The sequence below is a fragment of the Mesoplodon bidens genome (genome assembly GCF_964165515.1).
Source record: "Mesoplodon bidens genome assembly, chromosome: 11".
In the NCBI taxonomy this organism is placed as follows: Eukaryota; Metazoa; Chordata; class Mammalia; order Artiodactyla; family Ziphiidae; genus Mesoplodon; species Mesoplodon bidens.
Window position 1 is genome coordinate 60,292,931 of NC_138167.1, and position 12,842 is coordinate 60,305,772.

The 12,842-nt window shown below is 60.2% G+C and overlaps 1 protein-coding gene across 1 annotated transcript in view; it reads right to left on the bottom strand.

Annotated features, from left to right (window-relative positions):
• TBC1D22A (TBC1 domain family member 22A) overlaps positions 1-12,842 on the bottom strand; it is a 334,425-nt gene that overhangs the window by 72,512 nt on the left and 249,071 nt on the right. The window contains exon 11 of the mRNA XM_081249045.1: positions 12,460-12,587. Within this exon, the coding sequence (XP_081105171.1) occupies positions 12,460-12,587 (128 nt within the window). The remainder of the gene's footprint in view (positions 1-12,459; positions 12,588-12,842) is intronic.

A 12,842-nucleotide genomic window follows, 5' to 3' on the forward strand; every position in this document is an offset into this window, starting at 1 on the left:
TTTCCTCCAAAGGACGTAAAAATCAGGGTAATTACCGGGCAATGCTAGACCCTTAAAGAAGAGTCTGTAAACCCAGGGCACAGTGGTCAGGAGAAGCGCCCCTGCGTGGACGGCCAGGACGTCTGCCAGGAGCTCTCAGCACATGTCCTCCGGCACACCCACGAGGCGTCCTCACCTCCAAGGCTGCTCCCGAGTAAAGAGCAGCGGGTACCCTGCCGGGGCGCCAGGGTCAGCGAACCAGACGGCCTCGCCCCACCCCACTCAGGACATTCACAGGGGGAGGAGCCAGGCAAGGACGGCGACTCTCATTCAGTGTCCCCGTGCACCTGGGGGTCGGCACACGAGCAAGGTCCGGCGGGGGTAGGTGTCCCAGCGCCTACTGTGACTCTGCCTGTCCCACCACCCCTCAGGCCTGGCAGCCACCATCACAAGCACCTGAGATGCCACATCTACCCTGACCTTTGCCCTCTGCCCTGCGCCTGGTAAGGAGGCCTGTGTAACCAGGGGCAGGGGTCGAGGCACAGCACGTGCACGTGCTGGGGAACACATCGGGCCCCGCCTCCCAGCAGGCCCACCCAGAGAGCCCAGAGGGGCTGGGCCACATCTGGGCTGTGAAAGCGGGCCAGCAAAGAGCCGATGCCACCCCTCCTGGCCCAACAACGATGAAATCTGTCCTTCCCAGGGCAACGCTGCCTGGGCCTGGCAGACCCCAGGAAGTATCACCATGGAAGGTCCACGCACGCCATGTGAGTCGCAGGCCCTCCCCTGGGCTTCCTGTCTCGCCCACACGCAGGGAGCCAGCTCCTGCCCGGGCGGCGGCCTCAGCCAGGACCCTCCTCTGCTGGTCTCTCATTCCTGCTCTCGCCCCTTGGGCTGACAGCAATCTAGCCTTTCATTTAAGGCACAGCTGAACGAGTCCTTCCTTTTGCCCTCAACCCACACCTACGGGGAAGCCCAGCCCGAGTGGCCCGGGGAAGAGGCAAGCGCACGATGCCTGCACAGCCCCTTTGGTCACCAGATGGGGGCAAAGCCCAGGCTTTTGAACAGAGGGCCTCCTGAGGGCAGGTGAACAAAGGGCATCAGTAGATTCTGCGGCAAAAAGAAGCCAGAGCCTGAGCACAGCTGAGGGGCCCCAGCCCCGTGCCACAGCCTGATGGCCGGCGGGCAGGAGGGCGCTCTCCCCTGCGTCTCCCAGAGCCGGCTGCCCAGGGCGTGTGCACACGCGGAGACCCTGTAAACGCCACCAGCTCCACGTCCCACACAGCTGCCAGCTCCCAGAACGGCCTCCTGAGGGCACATCCCGGCGCCCTGTGAACACGCTGGCCTGGCCTCCCCACCCTGCCTGGGGCTGCCCCTCCTCTGCGCTCCCGCCACCCAGTGGTGCTGAGGGGCTGGACGGCCACGCCCAGTGCAGGTGACCAGCTCGGTGGCCACAAAGACATACCTCAGGGATCGTCACTCCCTTCCCAGTCCCGTCAGGACGCCCGGGCTCTGTAGCCAGCGGGGCTGGGCTGGAGGCCGGACGCCTCCTTGCCCTCTCCATGAGCCCGGGGCCACCGCATAGGGACACATCCTGTCTCCTCTGGGTCTCCTCCAACAGCCCCCAGTTCTCTTGAGCCTTCTGTCCAGAGGCCAAAGGACGTCAGACAAGCTGCTTCAGGTCACAGTGCAGATAAAACATTCATAAACGCATCATTTTAAAGCTGAGCACAAATGCGACAGAGCTATTATCCTCAGTGTAAACCCACGCGAGGCCTCCAGCCTCCTCACCTGAAACGCGTGCACACGAGACCCTGGACACCCAGCCAGGGCTCCAGCAGCCCCGCTTTGGTGGTGGTGGAGGGGGATGCGGGGATTACCCGCGGCAGCGTTGGCCGGCGCCATGACTCCGTGGGAGCTGGAACCCGGGAGACGGGGGCACCGTGTCAGGGAGATGCAGAGCCAGCAGGAACACGTTCTGGATGCTAACCCCCGTTATTTCTGCCCATGCACCCAAGTTCCACACCCAGAGCCCCAAAGACCAGGTCGGATGCCAACACCAGGCCCGGCCCTTAGATGTGGGCAGCACGTGTGTCCCCAGGGGTCTCTCCCTCCTCAGCTGTCCTCTGTGGTTCGGTCACTCACCGGCTGTTCCTGGTCATCCCCTGGGTGTATCTAACTGGTCACTAAGGGACTGGGGGCCTGTCCCAGAGTCCACAGCCTGCCAGGACCAGGGGTCGGTGGTGCACCTACAGGGAAGTGACAAGACACGCAGCCCCCTAGCAAGGACTGAGCGGCACAGGTCTCACTCAGCCTGAACCAGGCCTGCAGAGGGAAGACATCTCCATGGTCCCCAAGCCCTGAATAAGTTCTGATAAAGCCATCCTGATGGAGATACGAAGAAAGAAAGTCTTAGCGTCACTAAGGCCGTTCTCCATACTTCTTAAATACCACCTCTAAATCCCCAGGCCCCTGTTTCAATGCTGCTCCGGAGGAGGGGGTACAGCCCTCTTCCAGCCCCTCCCCGCAAACTGAGCAGGGAGCACAGTCTCACTGAATCTGCTCCTTTCTATACCCTTCCCCGGCTGACAGCGAGCTACGCCTGCTTCCTGGAGGGGGGCCCATGTGCAATGCTCACGACCTCAAACCTTAATGGGCTTATGAAAAAGTATGTTGTAAGGCGACCTGCTTCTCCAGTCTAATGAGATTAACCCAGTCCATCAGGCTCAGTGCCGCCTGAGTCACTGAGAATCGTGCTGCAGAGCCTGGAAGGTTCAGGAGAGCCGCGCGGCCGGCACGCCGCTCGGCACCCCGTGGGCTCTGCACTGAGCGTGCTCTCCACCATCAGGCACCGCAACCCACACTCCTGAGGGCACTGCGGAGTGTGAAGGCCCAGGGCCACCTTCCAGAGGAGTCGAAGAGCAGGTCCCAACGACCCCTGGAAACGCAGGACCACAGAAGAGAGGATGGAGCCTCCTCGGGAAAGCCTGCACATCGTCCGAACGCAGCACCTGTCGCTAAGGTGGGAAGGATCCAAAGACGAGGCTGGACAAGCAACGGGGCAGAGCCTGCAGCTCCGCACCCTCCTGCATGCCTGGCCCCTCCGTCGCGCCCACACAAACACCTCGGCAGGATGCCCGGCCGCCCCGCCAGCTCCTCCCCTGGGCCCCAGGGCTCCATCCGCCACTGCCCAGCGGGAGGATACGGGGCTGGCGAGAACCATCACCAAGAGCTCAGCGCCCGGCGCCTTCACCAGAGCCCCGAGGCGGCCCTCACAGCAGCAGTGGGGACTCTTCACGGGTGGGATTAGAGGTACAGCCACAGTAGCAGGTCATATGCTGCAGGTGGGGCTGGTGGTGTGGCCACCGCTCCAGGTAAGCATCACAGGTGGAGCCAGAGGCGTGGCCACGGGAGCAGGCTCTGTTCTCTTTTACGGACAGGAAACCAAGGTTTGCAGAGGTCAAGTCACCATCCGGGAACAGAGCTGGCCCACCTCCACGGATGAGACCATAGGCCTGCCGCCCCTCACGGCCCCTGTCCTGTCCCGGCCCCCAAACACCCTGGGAACAACCACACCCAGCAGACCCTGCAGTGCAAGCCGTGCCCACCCGCCTCTTCCAGCCTTGGAACACACTCTCCCTCCCGTGCAAGCTGCCCCTGCTTCGCTCCGAGCCGGCTCTGTGCCCCGTCCTCCGCAAGAACTCCCCGTGCACCCTCCGACCCTCAAGGTCCCCTCGGGAAGCCTCCTCAGCCCCCGTGGGCAGAGTGCGGTGCCCCCCAAGTGCCCGGCGCCTACTTCATTACTTCCATCACAGCGCTTCCTGCCCGGGCTGTGACTACATCACGCGTCCACCTCCGCCCCAGGCTGCGGACCCCTAGGGGGCAGGGATGCTGCCTCGCAGGTCTCAGCGGAGTCCCGGAGCCCCACCCCACCCCCGCCCTGTTTTTTGTGCACATTGTACTTGGTGGGCAGGCAGCTGGGTGGAGGGAGGGAGGGAAAGAAGGGCGGATAGAAGGAAAGACAGATGCCCGTAGGACATCAGAAGATACGCCCGCTTTGGGCTTAGAAAAGTGTTATTAGTAGAACTAACTTGCATTTCCAATGAGAACTTAAATGCAATTCCATGGACTGACAGGATGAACTCCAAATTCAAAGTTATTTCTGGGAAGGCACACCCCCCAGCCTCCCAACCTTTGCAAAACAATTTTTTTTCATCTGAAAGCACTAGTGGGCACCAACACCGTGCTCACTCTGTGTGGACATCAAGGACAGATTTGAAAACTCAAAGGCCCCAGCAGAGGGCTTCATCTGCCACGGGCCTCCACAGCCCGCCTCTCCGCCGACAGCTGCCACCTCCTGCCACCTGCCTGCAAGTCTCCGGAGCAAGCGCCAGGCCTCCGCCGGCTGCCCAGGGTCCCTCCCCTCGAGGGCCAACAGGCGTCTCCAGCACAGAAGGCCTGACAGGCCTCCTCCCTCCCACGCCCTCTCCAGTCTATCCCACCCCATCTTGCCCAACCCAGTAAACACACCTGAACCATCTCCTGCCACCAAAACACGAATGCATTAATTATCTCCTGCTGCTCAGCAAACCCCATGAACCGGAGCAGGACAAGCATCCCTTATCTTGCTGTTTGCGTGGCTCAGACCTGGCTTCGGCTGGGTCTTCTGGCTCAGGGCCTCTCACAGGCTCAGCCCAGGGCCAGCTTGGGGCCGTGGTCATCTCGTGTCCCCAGGCTCGTGGCTGATGGCAGCCTCGGGTCCTCCCCTCTGGGCAGCTGACAACGTGGCAGCAGCTCCCCTCGGAGAAAGCCAGGGTGGGAGCAGAGAGACGGGGTCACAGTCCCAGAGGTGACATCCCCACACGCTTGCTGGATCCCCTTGTAGGAAGTGAGTCACCACCTGCAGCCCACACTAGGGGGCGGTGCCCGCAGGAGGGCAGGACACAGACACCCGGCAGCGGGCACCACTGCAGGCCCTTCCAGAAGCATCCCCCGACCTAGCCTCGTCTCTCACTCTTCAGCCTGTCCCTCTGACTCCACCTTCAAACTTCACGGTGTACATAAAGTCTGGAAACACCCGTACTGTACCCTTCACCAGATGTCCCAGCCTGGAGATGCCTGGGTATCGGGCACAGTCACATGCGGTGCCTGATTATTGCAGATCCAGCTCTGCTCGCACTTCTCGCCTGGAGCCTGCGGGCCTCTCCACACGCCCCCCCGGTCCTGGCCGGGCTCTCAGGACGCCGTTAGCCTGAAATGCTCTTCCCTGAGAGCCCCTCCCAAAGCTCCTGTCACACAGCAGCACCCCTGCAGGGCTACCTCCTGCGGACCACCTCCCTCCCCACCACTGCCCCCGGCTGCACAGCCCTGCGCCCCCCAACACACACACAGCCAGGCCCACCTTCTTCCCAGGGTTTGTTTGGGCTCCCTGGCTGGGAGGCGGGCTCTGTGAGATCAGGACTCACCTCTTCCGTGGCTGAGTCCCCAGCGCCAAGGACACGGCAAGGCCCACAGCAGACACCCAACAAATGAGCACTGACTGTGACCCCGGGGCCCGGCCAGCCACAGGGGTCCCACACTGCTGGGCTCCTTCCCGGGAGGCCGGGAAGTCTGCTGAAGTGCAGGGGCGGGCTCACCTCTGGCGACAGCTTGCTCGCCGCCTCCAAGGATCGGGAGGCTGCACCAATGGGGAGACTTCACCTCAAATGGTGCAAAGGCCACGTCTGCCGCAGCAGACGAGGCATCTCGGGATCAGAGCCAGCTCAGCATCTCGGGGCATGCAGGGCTCTGCGGCAGCCAGCGGGGGCCCTGGCGTGTCAGGGGGCAGCTGGCAGCTGGCCTTCAACGGGCCCGGAGGCCCTGCCTTGCCCCCTGCCCCTAACTGGTGCAGCCGGGAGCTGTGAGACACGGGGCCACATCTCAAAAGGGCCCAGCTAGGCCCCCAGGACCCTGGAGGAGCTCAACACACAGCCCTGCCACCGCATGAGAGCAGAAGGCTGCAGCTCGGTCCCCTGCCCTCACACACAGGGAGCTGTAGGGTGCCAGCTCCTCAGACCACAGCCCCACTGTCCCCACACATGGCAGAGTGCTCGGCCAGGGCTGGGGACACGCGGATGGCGGGGGCCCAGGTGGTGGGACCCTGCTTGGGCCACATGCCACTGGAATGACGCAGAGGCCAAGTCACTTGAGCTCCGAGACCCCAGATCCAATTTCTGTAAAAACTGGTTGGTAACAGTGACAGCCCGGCAATAAAACCCAGAATTTGTACAGCTCTACAGTTTACAAAATACCGGGGACAGCGGTGTGGGAAGGAAAGGGCTCTTACCCAGAGCCCACCGTGTGCACGGTGCTTTCTAAGCTCCGCGCGGGAAGCACCCAGTTCCCCACGAGTCTGGTTGGCATCTGCCCCTGGGCCAGAACAGCTGCGCAGCTGTGCAGCCCACGTGGCCCCCGGGCCCAGAATGCTGCCTGCCTCGCCCTTTACAGGACCTGTCTGCCGATCCTGCATTAGAAAGTCCTCCTTCAGTCCCAACAGCAATCCTAGAAGCTGAGCTTCAGGACACTGGACCTGCCCAAGGCTACGAGGACAGCACTGGGCTAGGATGGAGAGTCCATTCTGCCAGAGTCCCAGAGGTCACAGTATCCACGGGGCTTACGTGGAACATCCAAACAAATCCCTATGCTCCATTTGGCCACAGAAGAGCGATTCGGAGCTTTAGTGGTAGAAAATGCCCTCCTGCCACTTCCCTCTGACGGCGTGTGTGCCAAGAGCCAGGGCCGAGGGCCGGGAGCACCAGCCCAGGCTGCTCTGAGGCTCATGTGAGACGGCCCTGCACCAGGATGGAGGGGCGGTGAGAAAATGAGCGGCTCGCCAGCCAGGCCCCGAAGTGTGTGTGTCCACGTTTCCTCTCCTATGTCAACAGCCGGCCCCTAAAGACGCACTCAGGGACACGAGCCGTACGTATACATTCTTCATTAGAACTTCAGTGACCTTTAGACGCCACTAAGAAGGAATTTAATAAATGCTTTAAGCCAGTGAAGCCACCTTGCAACACTCACCTGGCAAAAGGAAGTTTTGCCTTTTCTTCTAACACAATCATAGGTTGTGGGAAACGTCAGCCTCTGTGGGGACCCTCAGCACGCCCTCACCTACCCAAGCCGCAGTCCTCGGGATGGGGCGGGGGCCACTGCCATTCCTGAAGTCACATACATCGTCACCTCTGCATGGACACGAGGCTGTGACGCCCCCTCCCCTGGCCCGGGGCCCTAGCTCCACCAGGGCTCACGCCCCGAGTATCAGCCAGTGATGGGAAGACCTCAGTGAGAGCCGGAATGGGAAGGAAGGAAGTTACTAGAATGTAGAGAACAGATACCACCGTTCTGAGAACCTGGCTCTCACATTTCCATTCCAGAAAGCTGCTGACGTTCTTTTTCACTCCAAGACAGGTCCCAGTGGAGCACACCCTTCTGAATCAGCCTCAGGGCGCTGGGGAAGGAGGGACGGGGCAGAGCTGTCCACCACCCGGCGCGCCCACCTCTTCGGTTCTACCGACAAGCCCGTCAGCTTGGAAATGCCCGGGGTTTCCCACCACGGCCCCCTCCCTGCACAGGCGCACCTCTCGGAGGACAGGGGGCTCCAGCCAAGTCCATTTCCTCACATTCTCCCCAGGGCTGGCTCGAGTCACTGCCCCGCCGGACCTGCACCTGCCCACTGCTGCCCGATGCCCACAGATCCTGACCTGCCGGCTGCTGCCCGATGCCCACGGGTCCTGCACCTGCCATCTGCTGCCCGATGCCCACGGGTCCTGACCTGCCCGCTGCTGCCCGATGCCCACGGGTCCTGACCCTGCCCGCTGCTGCCCGATGCCCACGGATCCTGACCCTGCCCGCTGCTGCCCGATGCCCACGGATCCTGACCTGCCTGCTGCTGCCCGATGCCCACGGGTCCTGACCTGCCCGCTGCTGCCCGATGCCCACGGGTCCTGACCTGCCCGCTGCTGCCCTTTGCCCACGGGTCCTGACCTGCCCGCTGCTGCCCGATGCCCATGGGTCCTGACCTGCCCGCTGCTGCCCGATACCCACGGTCCTGACCCGCTGACTCCACCAGTTCTGGACAGAGCAGTGTTGCATGCAGCTACTCTGGGTGGGCCTGTTCAATATAAATCTCAGTGAACCAAAATGAAAACTAGAAATTCAGTTCCTCAGTCACACCGGTCATATTTTTCAAGTGTGGAAAACCCACGTGTGCCTAGAGGCTCCCCTCTGGGTGGTCCCGTCATCCTAGAGCCTTCTGCTGCCCTGGGGCCTCTTTCCCTGGCTCGCACTCTGGTGTGTCCTCTCCTGCCCGGGGATGCCCTCCTCCAGCTGCCCGGCCTCTTCCCCTGACCTTCCCTAAGCCACGTCGGCCACGCCCACGAGGGCCTTCCTTTTAAAGGCCGAGTAACGTTCCATTGTGTGTGTGTGTGTGCACACGTATATACAGACACACATACGTGTATACACACACAATTTCTTTATCTTTTCATCCATCGATGGACACTTGGGTCGTTCCATATCTCGGCCGCCATGAACATGAGGGTGCAGATACCTCTGTGAGATAATTTCATTACCCTTAGACAAGTTCCATAAAGTTGCAGGATAAAAAAAAAACATCAATATACAGAACTCGGTTGCATTTCTATACACGAACAATGAACTGTTGGAGACAGAAATTACGAAAACCATCCCATTCACAACTGCATCAAAAACAAAATGCTTCAGAATAAATTTAACCAAGAAAGTGAAAAATCTGCTCACTGAAAACTAAAAAACACTGATGAATGAAATTGAAGAAGACATAAATAAATGGAAAGACACTCCTCACTTGTGGATTGAAAGAATTAGTACTGTGAAGACGTCCATATTACCCAAAGCGACTCAAGGCATTCCCTAACAAAATTCCAATGGCATTTTTCACAGATACAGAAAAACAAACCTAAAATTTGTATGGAACCACAAAAGACCCCGAACAGCTAAAGCAACCTTGAGCTGGCCGACATTCTAATGCCATTTAGGAAAAAAGAAATACAAACCAGGAAACGCACTTCGATCTCCCATCTTTCAGGAAATCAGCAGGTGCTGACCCCTCTGGCTGTCTCCTCCCAGGCAGGTCCCCTGGGGGGGGGCAGGGAGGACAGTCCCACTCACAGTGGGGGAGGGGGGCTGCCGCACCGCTGACGCCGGGCGACGGGAGAAGCTCACGCCGTCCTCGCCCGCGTGGTGGGACTGCAGCCCCGGTGCACACCCCAGAGAGCGAGCGACTGGGGGGCCAGGGACCCTCCTCAACAGCGCACAGGCACACCTACTCCCATGGTCTGGGAGGAGGTCAAGTGGCTCAGACAGAAGGGCGGCTTTTGTCCCAGGAACTGCCAGGGGAGGTGCTGGCCCGGGTGTCGGGGGTTGCGGTCCCTGTAGTCAGTCACCTGTGCCCACCAGGCCTCCAGACATAAAGTGCAGCCAGGGACGCGGGGAGGGAGCGCAGCCCTAGGACCCACCTCTGCGCCCAGGGCACCAGCCAGGAGGGACGCGCTCCCCAGGACTCCAGCCGCTGCTGGGAGACGCCCGAGGAGCAGCCCTAGGCTTCGCAGGGACGCAGAGGCCCACGAGCCCCGAGCCACGGCCACCGTCTGGGGCCCACCCATGTTACAATAAAATAGAAGCCGCATCTGTGGCTGCTTTTCCACAGGAAAGCAATTCCAGAGAAGGTGCGTGAAACCAAAGACCCCGAGGGAGGCCCACTGAGGCTGGAACGCAGGCCTCGGGGCGCAGAGCAGCTCTGAGTGCGGAGGGGCGAGAGCTGAAGCGCCGCTCGGTGCCCGCCAGCAGGCAGGGTGCCCTGGAGCCCAAGCCCCTGAAATGCGCAGCCGAGCTGCTTCCCGGCCTGCTGCCCCAGCCCTCCGCAGCCCGGGACCGGCCCCCCAGGTGCTCGGGGCCGGACCCAGAGGGCTGGGCTCGGCTTCACTGTCCAGGTGGCAGCAGGAGGCGGCAGGTGTGGCCTGGAAACACCCACGTGCTCTCCCATCAGCCCCGTGGGGCCCTCGCTCGCTAGGGAGGGAGCCCACACCTCCTCCACATGGAGTGGGGGCGTGGAGGGGAGCCCACGGGAGGGGAAGTGAGGGCCGGGAAGACACGGGCTGCACGGAGCGCATCCCAGCTGCCCCGACGGCCTCAGCCCTGCGTCCGTGGACCCACAGCACAGCACAGGGGCCCAGAGTTTTCCCTCTCATTTGAGGTCCTCGAAATCCACGTGTCGGCTCTAGCTACGGCGGGTGGGACGCACCCCTTCCACCGGCTCCCTCCGGGAGCTGGACCAGCTGCTCAGCCACGGCAGCCTCCACGCGGCCCGCACCCAGCACCCTGCTCGCGTGGGGCACATCACGCACCAGGGAGCAGGGGTCACACCTCCCTGCTCTTCAGGCTACTTCTGGATGGTCTGCGCTTTTTAATTGCCTTTTTTCCTCCTTGTAACTAATGCCCCTCATTCATTTTTGTGCCACCATCTAGTCCACGGCCTGGGACAGATTATGGATAGCCTTCTGTTGACACATGTCCCAAGAGGATTTTAAGCTACCTCGTAAGGGGTTAAAGAGTTACTGAAACCTGTAACGGCCCAGCTAATAAACACCCTAGTTTAAGGGAGAGTAATCACCCGATTGCCATCCTACGATTACTAAGTATTTTCATTGCCAAAAGACGCAATACAATTTCATGGTTACCTGGGCCTGTAAAATAGAAATACCCCCAATTTTTAAGATATGAAAAGGTTTATGACGAGGGTACTGTCAGTCCAATGATCAGTCCATGGTACAAATGAGTCAATTCATAACAAAATTTAATTTCAAGAAAATTAACTCAATAAAGATGCCACAATTGTGCTTAAAGTTTTAATATCTATTAGGAGTTTTAGTGAAGTGGTGCAGGACCACAGACGCGCAGGTCCATTTTCTGCTCCTCAAGATGCGACTGACTTAATACCTAATTTATTCATCATGGGGACAGTATTACAGGGGACTCTGTGTTTAATGAGGGGGGTCAGGACCTCAGTGTAACCCATCACAGTGGAGAGCGTTCAAAATTTACGGGATACGAAGTTTTGTTTCCTGCGACGTAATTGAGCTGATCGATAGCACCAGGCCAATGGCAACTTTAACCAAACAGCCCCCCAAAAACGGCTTTACGTCCCAGGAAATGTGAGGGGCTAGAAATTCTGTAGCTGTCAAGTACCTACGAAAGCAAAACCAAAGTGGGGGATTTGGATGCGGCTACTGACCAGTCATAATTTCTGTAGCCAATACCATTAGAACATACAGCTGCAAAAAGGAAAAGCAAAGTCACAACACAGGGCTTCAGAGCCACAAAAACAGCCACAGACCCCATGCCGGGCACACGGGCCAGGGTGAGGAATAAAGCTCTGGGCTACTGTTCTCGATGACCTGGGAGAAATGTGCTCAGAACTCAAGGCTAGCGGGCATGGGGGCCAGCAGGGCAGCAGCTCAAGGTCCCCATCCCACGGGACAATCACGCCATCTAGACCAAGGGCTCCTTTGATGAGGAGGCCGGGGGGCGAGGCCCTTCCAGCCTGCTCGGGGCCTGGGAACCCCACCGCCGTCTTCATGGACGTCCATGCACAGGAGCCCAACCCTGCGCCTGGGGCTCCTACTGCCCCACGAAGAAGCCCGTGGCCTGGGGCTCCCTCTCCCGGCCTCCAAAGGCAGCTGCCCCGTCCAAGGCCCACGAAGGGCTGGCTCCCAGTGCAGGAAAACCCTGCCTCCCGGAGCTAAGAATGAAAGCCAGCCTCCGAGGGGACGCCACTCCAAGTCCACACAAGGTGCCTGCTTGCCGCAAGGGATGAGGAAAGGCCAGTGTGGAACCCCCGGCATGGCCTCAGCCTCAGCAAGCATCTCCAAGAAACTGGAGAGGCCTTAGAATAAGCAACGCGACACTCAACGGAACAAAGGTGGTTTGTTCCAGAAAACGCTGTGGAGAGGAGGAAACTTCAGAGCGCACTGAATCTGTCAGGGACTTTTAAAAATCTTTATCATGAGTGACTCAAAACGCAGACAAGGTGTGAGTCCTGAGCGTGAGTGTGTCCAGTAGATGCATCTCAGAGTCTCGCTGGAGTTACAGCTGCCCCGGGGCCCTGGCCAAAGTGCAAACTGCACAGCGGGATGAAATCCAGCTACAGGTAAAACTACAGAAAGTTCTTTTCCCTGTCTTACGTCTAGTCAAATGACAAGAACGCCAGAAGTGGACTTTAAAAAGACCGCATTTCAGTGGAGAGGATGCTTCGAAGGCAAAATCGAGCACAGTAAACGGACCCAGAGCAGAAGGCGGCAGGAGGTGAGGTGCCGAGGACATGGCCGGGCCCCTCGTGGGGGTAGGACCTGGCCCGGCTCCGGCCGCGGGCACCCGGCAGGAGGGAGGGGCGCAAGGGGCGCTCACCTGGTAGGTGTCCCACAGGCGGATGGTGCAGCGCAGGGGCACCTCGCGCATCAGCAGGTTGTTCATCCAGCGGAAGGCGAACTGCAGGTACCTCACCTCGTGCTGGTCCAGGTGCCGGTGGACTTGCCCTGCAGGGACAAACACAGGCCCCGGGGCTGTCAGGAGAGCCCCTGGAGGTCTGCCCCTTCCCTGAGGCCCCGGGCCCACCTCAGAAGCCCTCCAACCAGCCGAGGCACCGCCCCCAAGGAGCACAGACGGAAAAGGAACTTCCACTCCAAGACCTCAGACTCTCCCCCTCAAGGAATACGGGTGGTGACGGCCGTAACGGTAACTAGGACCACGACAGCTCCCGCGGGCGGAGTGTGCGCCCCGTCTGGGACGCC